The sequence below is a fragment of the Callionymus lyra genome, chromosome 2, assembly GCF_982586985.1.
Source record: "Callionymus lyra chromosome 2, fCalLyr1.hap1.1, whole genome shotgun sequence".
NCBI classification, from domain to species: Eukaryota; Metazoa; Chordata; class Actinopteri; order Syngnathiformes; family Callionymidae; genus Callionymus; species Callionymus lyra.
This window is the reverse complement of record NC_141819.1, coordinates 9,028,546-9,038,158: the sequence shown is the minus strand read 5'-3', so window position 1 is coordinate 9,038,158 and position 9,613 is coordinate 9,028,546. Positions and strand designations below refer to the sequence as shown.

General features: G+C 37.6%; 2 protein-coding genes across 3 annotated transcripts; one reads left to right on the top strand and one right to left on the bottom strand.

The window, feature by feature from the left end:
* Positions 1–2,092: 2,092 nt before the first annotated feature.
* On the top strand, positions 2,093–6,702 carry LOC148085258 (stathmin-4-like). Of its 2 annotated transcripts, XM_087783412.1 has the most exons (5): positions 2,093–2,175; positions 2,264–2,359; positions 2,458–2,663; positions 3,648–3,809; positions 5,407–6,702. In XM_087783412.1, the coding sequence occupies exons 1-5, from the start codon at positions 2,163–2,165 to the stop codon at positions 5,413–5,415; spliced, it is 486 nt and encodes a 161-aa protein (XP_087639538.1). In that variant the 5' UTR covers positions 2,093–2,162; the 3' UTR covers positions 5,416–6,702. The 2 variants fall into 2 exon arrangements, with proteins under 2 accessions (XP_087639538.1, XP_087639539.1); XM_087783413.1 differs by lacking the exon at positions 5,407–6,702 and having other exon boundaries at positions 3,648–3,818.
* A 475-nt stretch (positions 6,703–7,177) lies between these two features.
* Positions 7,178–9,075, bottom strand: il17a/f1 (interleukin 17a/f1). The gene is made up of 2 exons (XM_087783415.1): positions 8,900–9,075; positions 7,178–7,424 (listed from the first exon to the last, which is right to left on the bottom strand). Exons 1-2 carry the CDS (start codon positions 9,064–9,066, stop codon positions 7,178–7,180), a joined length of 414 nt encoding a protein of 137 aa, XP_087639541.1. The 5' UTR covers positions 9,067–9,075.
* Positions 9,076–9,613: the final 538 nt, after the last annotated feature.

Sequence of the window (9,613 nt, the reverse complement as noted above, 5' to 3'; positions counted from 1 at the left end):
ATTCAAATCAAATCAAATCAAACAAAATTAAATTAAATTAAAATAAAATAAATTAAACTGAAGCAAATAAAATTACATTAAACTAAATTAAATTAAATTAAATTAAATTAGAAAGAATTCAATACAATTTAACTAAATTAAATGAATTTAAACTAAATTAAGTAACATAAAATCAAACTAAACTAAATTGACTAATTTGCTACACTATTCTTTTTTTATAAACCCATTTTACTTTATTGTTCATTATCTTGTGGATTTTTTTTAAATATTTTGAATTAAACCAAGTTTGAAGTATGAGGTGTTGAATAAAAGTAAACATTTTCTTGAAAATATAATTTTTAAAATATATAATGTTAAAAATATAGATCTGTATTGATAACACATTGTTTACATTTATTCTACATTTTTTTTTAAATAACACAAATTAAATAATATTGTAAAAACAATTCATACAGAAAGAAATTCACTTCTGAAGCCAAAAGCGACTGGATGTCAAAAAAAAACTAAATAAATAAATAAAATGGGGTGTTGGGTAGAATTCGTCCTCCTCACTCCTCCGTCCTCCTCCTCCAGCCTCGCATCCCGCCGACCAATGGGAGCGCGGCTGCTCGGGCCGGCCAATGGCGAGGCTGCGTGGTGATGTCATGCAGCTGCTGCTGTTCGGTGCTGATGCTGCTGGAGCTGCAGATCTTCAGCGAGAGCCCAGAGAAGAAGAGCCGAGAGCCTCAGTGCAGGGTGAGTGGAAACTCTTCACACTATTCTCTCTCTCTCTCTCTCTCTCTTTTATTTCATCCCTCCTTCATCTGACGTGCGAGTGTAGAGTCTGCACCACTTTAATCACACATTTTATCCTTTTTTTTTGCATTCGCTTCCCATTGAAATTTTCATTTTTCTTTTTCTTTTTTCTTTTTAAATCACTGCACTGTTGTGTTCGGGTCACGAGTTCATTATATTTGTGTGATGTTCTGGAAGCTGCCGAGCTCTGCAGCAGGTGATGCTCTCACTGGCAACAATGACATCATCTTTTTACTCCCGGCAACTCATCTTTTATTCATGAGCGCCGACGCGACCTCTGCTGCTTCAGCGACGACGTCATGATGCTTGTTTTCATCTGAACGCAGAAGGAACTCATATGTTTACGTTGTTACGTTTATACTGAAATGAAAAACGAGTTTTTTAAAAACTGTTTTCATCTGAACGCAGAAGGAACTCATATGTTTACGTTGTTACGTTTATACTGAAATGAAAAACTAGTTTTTTAAAACTGTTTTCATCTGAACGCAGAAGGAACTCATATGTTTACGTCGTTATGTTTATACTGAAATGAAAAACTAGTTTTTAAAAACTGCGTTGATTTGCTTCATGAGCGACTTTTACTGTTGATTTTTAACATAAATACAACGTTTGACTCCAACGTTATTCATCTTTATTGCTATTGTTTCTTCTACCAGTTATATAAGAATAATGAACATGTATCCAAGGCTTTTTTTTACTTATTAGAGAATTAAAAATACATCTGAAAAACACATTTATATTATTTTAAATCAACTTTTTGTGCAGCAAATGCATGTGTTCGTCCATGTTCACAAGTTTGAAACCTCATTTACTTCACAAGGATCTGGATTAAATGATGGTTTCTTAACTCAGATTAATGATGTGTCGATGAAGCTTCATGAAACAGGGTCATATTCTTCAGAGGACAGTAGGGGGCGCCCTCAGCTTAAAAAATGATGTGAGGTTTCAATATAATAACTTTTCAAAGCAATAGATTATAGAGCAAAGAGTGACATCTAGTGGAAATAATTCACTGTTTCATGAAGCTTCATCGACACATCACTAGCATTTGTTAGTGGTGTGTCGATGAAGCTTCATGAAACGGTTTCATATTTTTCATAGGACAGTAGGGGGCGCCCTCAGCTTAAAAGTGATGTGAGGTTTCAATAGAACAACTTTTCAAAGAAATAGATTATAGAGCAAAGAGCGACATCTAGTGGAAATAAAGACACTGTTTCATGAAGCTTCACCGACACATCACTATTAATAATCTAACCACACTTGTGTATTTGTCGCTCAGTAATCTAATAACTTTCCATCTGTTGCGTCCTCAGGAACTACCTCACCTTCAGTGTCTTCACCAGAACAACCACAGCTGCTGCAAAAAAATGACTCTCGCAGGTGAATTTTTCCGCTCGAAACCTTTTGTGCGAATCCACGATGTTGTCGTGGAGTTTGTGTCTGATGTTGTTGTGCGTTTGTTTTGCAGCCTACAAAGAGAAGATGAGGGAGCTTCCCCTGTTCTCTCTTTTCTGCTCCTGCGTTCGCCCCAAGCCTAGAGACTCCAACTCTGACAAGACAGATGGTGAGAATGATCCTCTTTTTTATGTCTTTATTAAGTAAAACATACACTAAAAACCCTAAAGATTTGATCATCTGAACGTGTCTTTTCTCTCTTGTCAGGCGTGGTCGACCTCAACCTGTGCAACATCCGGGACATGGAGGTGATCGAGCTGAGCAAGAGGTCGAGCGGTCAGGCGTTCGAGGTCATCCTGAAGCCGCCCTCGTTCGACGGCGCCCCCGAGCTCAGAGCCATCACGCCGCCCAAACCCAAGCCCTCGCTGGAGGAGATCCAGAAGAAGCTGGACGCCGCTCAGGAACGGAGGAAGGTACGTCCATCGCTTCTTTCTTTGGATGGGTATTGGATTGAGGGGGGGTTTTGATCTGAAGTGGTCCAAAGTGGATGAAAATCTAATTATTAAATGACATTCCGTCCCTTTTTTCGCATATTATGAAAAATTCAACCAAGTGTTCAATATCGTACAAATGTTTAAATGTCAGACAAACTTTTTAATAACAACATCAAAACGAAAACACCACAAAGTGAAGTTCTTAAGTGTCCATACTAGCTGTCCATGCTAATTGCCAATGCTAACTTCCCATGCCAACTGTCTATACTAAATGGCCATACTAGCTGTCCATGCTAACTGCCCATACTTACTTTTCATGTTAGCTGTCCATGCTAACTGTTCGTACTAGCTGTCCATTCCAGCTGTGCATGCAAACTACCCATACTAACTTCCCATGCTAATTGTCAATACTAGCGGGCCATGCTAACTGTCCATACTAACTTCCCATGCTAATTGTCAATACTAGCTGGCCATGCTAACTTTCCATACTAACTTCCCATGCTAATTGTCCATACTAGCTGGCCATGCTAACTTTCCATACTAACTTCCCATGCTAATTGTCCATGTGAACGGTTTAGGCTAACTGCCCATGCTAACGCCCAATGTTAAATGTCCATACTGTCTTTCCATGCTAACTGTCCATACCAGCTGTCCATGCTAACTGCCCGTACTAACTTCCCATGCTAACTGACCATGCTAACTGTCCATGCTTTTGGTCCATACCAGCTGTCCGTACTAGCTGCCTATACTAACTTCCCATGCTAACTGTCCATGCTAACTGTCCATGCTATAAGCTAAAACAATATATTCTCTGAAGAAGTGCTGAATGCTTGTGTTGAACTGGAAAAAGATATACTGTAGATATTTATTTTGATCTTTTGTATGCTCAGAAGTCACTGTTTGATAATTATTATTTAAAGAAAACGCTGAACAACCGGGATCTAAACCTATGTCTCCCTCTAGTGGCACGAGGCCGAACTGCTGAAGCACCTTGCGGAGCGAAGGGAGCACGAGAGGGAAGTCGCTCAGAAAGCTCAGACCAAAGAACGGCAGGAACATCGGACTGACGCTCTGAAGGAGCAGCAGACGGTGAACCTGAACGCCTCACGGAAACACCTGCTGGAGGTGAGCTGAGCTAGATGATCATTTTCAAAATAAAGTGTCACGAGACCTTTCTACATGTTATCTTTACCTATTCAATATCTATTTTTTTTCATGATAATAAACTGGTTCTTTTTGTCGAAATGGACTCACTTAACCCTTGTCTTGTCTGACCCTGAGATAACGCATTGGTTAAAAAAACATTCAAATACCTTCATACTGTTCGTCTGTAACGTCCCTCTTGGATTGAAGCCTCCGTGTGAGGAATTGTTTGGGAATTTTTTTTTTTAAGTCTGTATTTTAAGATTGTTTTTAGAAGATGCTAAAAGGCTAACAGCTAATAGGTGAAGTTGCTAACTGTCCATGCTAACTGCCCATGCTGACTGCTCATACTAACAGCCCAAGCTAACTATCCATTCTGACTGTCCATGCTAACTGCCCATACTTGATGTCCATGCTAACTGCCCATACTGACTGTTCATGCTAACTGCCCATACTTGATGTCCATGCTAACTGCCCATACTGACTGCTCATACTAACAGCCCATGCTAACTATCCATTCTGACTGTTCATGCTAACTGCCCATACTTGATGTCCATGCTAACTGCCCATACTGACTGTTCATGCTAACAGCCCATGCTAACTGTCCATGCTAACTGTCCATACTAACTGTCCATGCTAACTGCCCATGCTAACTGTCCATAATTCATGTCCCTGCTAATTGCCCATACTGACTGTTCATGCTAACTGTCCATGCTAACTGTTCATGCTAACTGTCCATACTAGCTGCCCATGCTAACTGTCCATACTGACTGTTCATGCTAACAGCCCATGTTAACTGTCCATGCCAACTGTCCATACTGACTGTTCATGCTAACTGTCCATGCTAACTGTTCATGCTAACTGTCCATACTAGCTGCCCATGCTAACTGTCCATACTGACTGTTCATGCTAACTGTCCATGCTAACTGTCCATGCTAACTGCCCATGCTAACTGTCCATACTTCATGTCCCTGCTAACTGTCCATACTGACTGTTCATGCTAACAGCCCATGTTAACAGTCCATGCTAACTTTCCATACTAACTTTCCATGCTACCTGCCCATACTAACGGTTCATACTAATGGTTCATGCTAACTGTCCATACTGACTGTTCATGCTAACTGTCCATGCTAACTGTTCATGCTAACTGTCCATACTAGCTGCCCATGCTAACTGTCCATACTGACTGTTCATGCTAACTGTCCATGCTAACTGTCCATGCTAACTGCCCATGCTAACTGTCCATACTTCATGTCCCTGCTAACTGTCCATACTGACTGTTCATGCTAACAGCCCATGTTAACAGTCCATGCTAACTTTCCATACTAACTTTCCATGCTACCTGCCCATACTAACGGTTCATACTAATGGTTCATGCTAACTGTCCATACTAACTCTTCATGCTCACTGTACTAATTGACCCACAGAATATTACAACAACTTAATGTAGACTTTGGGACAAATAATCATTTGATCATCATATTTGAGTGATAAGACATTGTCGAAGTCAAGTTTTTTGTTATGATTTAAGTTTTCTTTTTCACCGACACGACACTAACTCATTGCTCTGTCACGGCAGGTGTCTTGATGGCCTGATCACAACACAAGCTGAACTTTACTTGCAAGCCTTTTTTCTGGAGGAGCGAGAGAACCGCGAGTGAAACCAGCCGGACGAGAGGATCTGCTGTGGACCCGAGACCCGGACCGTCAGGGACAGAAGAGACGAACCTGGAGCGCTCGGTCACCGGGACTCTTTTCACGGAGACGAAAATAAAACTTTAAAAAAACAAACAAAAAAACTGCTGAAACTTGACGATGCTGGATATTCGCTCATCAATCAAAAAAAAAGGTCACCGGGGTCATGCTTGTTGCCATGCCAACAGTGCCGATGACTGTGAGAGAGATTCTCCAAGAGGAGTTCAACCAAAAAAAAAAACATCACCATGGATGCAGAGTCAGGAGCCACACCAGGACGTGGAGTGTGTAACAGCGCCCCCTGGCGTTCAGAATATTTGTTGTTGGTTCGTTTTTTTGTTTGTGTTGAAGCAAGAAGTTGTGTTTACGATCCCTGGTGTTGAAGAAGTGGGTCGAGCGTGCACAGGAGCTGTCGAAAAATCATCTGATGTTGTTTTTGCAACTTCAAATCATTATAAACAATACTTTTCTAATGCTATTTTTGATTATACTTGTTTTTCTTGCCCAATACATCCATTTAAAGTTCATTTTAACCCACATTAAGCACAAATATTAATCATTCTATCGTATTATTTTGCATTTTTTTTACGAGTCATGTATAATTTATTTAACCACTACACGTTTCTGTTGTTTTTTTTAATATATATAAAGTTTTCTTTAAGCACAAGAATGTCTTCACAGGTCAAATATTTAGTTAAAATTAAAGTTTCATGCAGAAGGCACTTGTTTGTTACGAGCATATAGCGCCATCTATTGGCGCTTCAAGAAAGTAAGATCCAAATAATTTAAGAACATAAAAATGGAAAGTTTGTTATCATACAACCTCGTCGGCCCCGTTGTCATAGCGACCATCACTAAAAAGAAAATGGCAGCTCCTGTGCATTTCGACATGTATGAACCATCACATGACCTCTCCGACCCCTGCTGTGTTCGTGTGCCGCTCGAACTTTTTCAAATATCGTTGTTGCTTTTTACCCCGGAAACTCGCTGCCGTTGCTTGGCGACATGTTTTTTCTTTTCCATTCTCGAGGACGAGTTCAAAAGAAGACGAATAAATGACAAGCGAGTGTGTTTACAGCAGTGTATTTGTGTTTATGCATCAGTACAGAGGAATAACAATGTACAGAAATCACATTCTATTTTAAAATCTAAATAAATAACAACTGTGACACTTTACAAACCTCGTCTTTCTTTAAATTATGATAAAAAAAGTATTTTTAAATAACAATAAATAACCATTAGCACTAGAAAGTAGTGATGTATCGATGAAGCTTCATGAAACAGTGTCATTATTTCCTGAGTCCACTAGATGTCACTCTTTGCTCTATAATCTATTGCTTTGAAAAGCTATTCTATTGAGACCTCACATCATTTTTAAGCTGATGGCGCCCCCTACTGTCCTCTGAAAAATATGACACTGTTTCATGAAGCTTCATCGACACATCATTAGTAAAAATTACATTTTCTTTCAATAAATAGATAAAATAAAGACTCAGTTCATTCTGTTAAAAGTTGACTATCGTATGTGTGAAGAGAAGAATCAATAATTCAATCAATAATTAAACACAAATCAATTGATCACCTATAGTAGTGGGTTCTAATGGTGACATCAATAGTATATTTGAAACAAATATATATTTAAATGAATAAATAATTCAGTCCTGTCGGAGTTTTAACGGCGCCACGCAGGTGCAGCCGACGGCGAGGAGGCGGGACTCCAGGCGGTAGTGGTAGGTCTGGCTGCTGTTGGCCGCGTGGACCCGGCGCAGCAGGAACACCTGACGCATGATGGGTTTGGACTCCAGGTTCAGGTCCTCCACGCCGTCCGCGTCCAGGCACCCCTGCAGCACGCAGTGCGCCTCGGACAGGGAGGGCGGGTACAAGGAGGGGTCAAAGGTCGTGCTGTGGACAAGAGACAACAGAAGCTGAACCTGCTGAGCGTGTCAACTGAAATACTTGAAAGTATTAGTGTTCAAAGTAAAACTGTGTGGAAGAAGAAAAAATAAGAAAAGGAAAAAGAAGAAAAAAGTAGAAGTAGAAGTACTACTAGTAGTAGTATCAATAAAGTTTATCCATCTATTAGTAGTGGGAGTATTAGAAGTAGTAGAATTAGTAATAGTAGTAGAAGTTGTAGAAGTAGTAGTAGAATAAGTAGTAGTAGAAGTAGTCAAAGTAGAAGAAGTAATAGTAGAAGTAGTAGAAGTAGAAGTATTATTAGTAGTGGGAGTATAAGAAGTAGTAGAATTAGTGGTAGAAGTAGTATAATGAGTAGTAGAAGCAGAATAAGTAGTAGAAGTAGAAGAAGTAGAGGTATTAATAGTAGTGGGAGTATAAGATGTAGTAGAATTAGAAGTAGAAGTAGGGGTAGTATGAGAAATTGAATAAGTAGTAGTAGTGGGAGTAGTAGAAGTGGAAGAAGGAGAAGTATAATTAGTAGTGGGAGTAGAAGTAGTAGTAGAAGTAGAAGTAGTTGTAGAAGTAGTACAATTAGTAGCAGAAGTAGTAGAAGAATTAGTGCGAGTAGAAGTAGCAGAAGTAAAATAAGAAGTAGAAATAGTATAATAATTATTAATAGAAGTAGAAGTAGAAGTAGTAGTAGAATTAGTAGAAGTAAAATAAGTATTAGAAGTAGTATAAGAATTAGTTATAGAAGTAGAAGTAGAAGTAGAAGTAGAAGTAGAAGTAGACGTAGAAGAAGTAGAAGTAAAATTAGTAGTAGAAGTAGTAGAAGAAGTAGTGGGAGTAGAAGTAGTAGCAGAAGTAAAATAAGAAGTAGAAATAGTATTATAATTAGTAATAGAAGTAGAAGTAGAAGTAGTAGTAGAATTAGTAGAAGTAAAATATGTATTAGAAGTAATATAAGAATTAGTAATAGATGTAGAAGTAGAAGTTGTAGTAGAATTTGTAGTAGCATTCACACAAATATATGTCCATCTATTTACGTATACGTTCAATAAATGCTTCACTTTGGAAAGATATTCTTTACTGATGTGTTGAAGCTTCATGAAGAAATCAGAGGATTTGAAACAGAAATTATTTTCATTTTGTTTTTAAATTTGGAGTAAAAAAAAAAGCAAGATTTGGAAATTGACAGGATTGAACCACAGTGACCCCATGTGGTTCATAAAGTACATTTTTATTCCAGATACAAACTTTAAATTTAATTTTTTTTTAGTTTCGTCTCTATTGCTATTTTCAACAGTCATCGCTTCAGTTAATGTTTAAACTCTTTTATTTATTAATGATACGATTTTTAAAAAATACAATAAAATGATAGCAGACTTTAATTTATACATAAAACAACAAATAACTATCTACTCTAACTTCAATAATCTTCAAACTTCTCTTCAGTTCTGATGTCATTACAGTATGTTTACCTGAAGGTCCAGGGTGAGATGGACTCTTTGTTCAGCGGCCGGGAGTTTGTTGCTGGAGCCAAAGAATCCAGATCCAGATGCAGAGGAACCGTTTTTATCGCCTCGTGCTTTTCTACGGAACGTTTTCTTCGGGATCTTCTCGCCACAGTTGGATTGACGGCCAGCATCACCGCCAGCATCAGCACCTGTGTTTTTGAAAGTTAGTCAAGTTAGAAGAAAGAATGTTGACTGTATTTAAAAATGAAATTGTGTTTTTAAAACGATAGACAATCATTTTTTAAATCCTATTTAAAAGAATAACAACTTTTGTTTTATTTTGAAGTAAAGCTGTTGTAATTGAAAAACAAATATACATTTTAGTCTAAAACATAAACAAATAAATAATACAATTGAATCTGTAAAGAAACACAAATGTTCATTATAAAATAATTTAAAAACTGTAAATATAAATAATATAAATATAAATAATAATAAGAACCGAAAATACACAAAAGATACACACATTTTCATAATAAAAGTAATTTAAAAATTGTTTAAATATTTTGTATCTTAGCGATTGTATTTTTATTCAATTAAATAAATAAAAAATCATGCTTTTAAATCTACATTTATTGTATCGTAGTGATTGTATTTTAACTCAATTAAACGAGAATTGTGTTTTTAAAATGTCATAACTTAAAAAAAAAAAGAATTTGTAAAAGCAAAAAAACTTGT

Bases quoted from the DNA above. Each gene is read 5' to 3' on its own strand.
- LOC148085258 (XM_087783412.1), top strand. The intron at 2,360-2,457 runs GTGAGAATGATC...CTCTCTTGTCAG, and splicing joins CAACTCTGACAAGACAGATG to GCGTGGTCGACCTCAACCTG. The intron at 2,664-3,647 runs GTACGTCCATCG...GTCTCCCTCTAG, and splicing joins CCGCTCAGGAACGGAGGAAG to TGGCACGAGGCCGAACTGCT.
- il17a/f1 (XM_087783415.1), bottom strand. From the start codon at position 9,066: ATGCTGGCCGTCAATCCAACTGTGGCGAGAAGATCCCGAAGAAAACGT. The intron at 7,425-8,899 runs GTAAACATACTG...TCTTGTCCACAG, and splicing joins ATCTCACCCTGGACCTTCAG to CACGACCTTTGACCCCTCCT.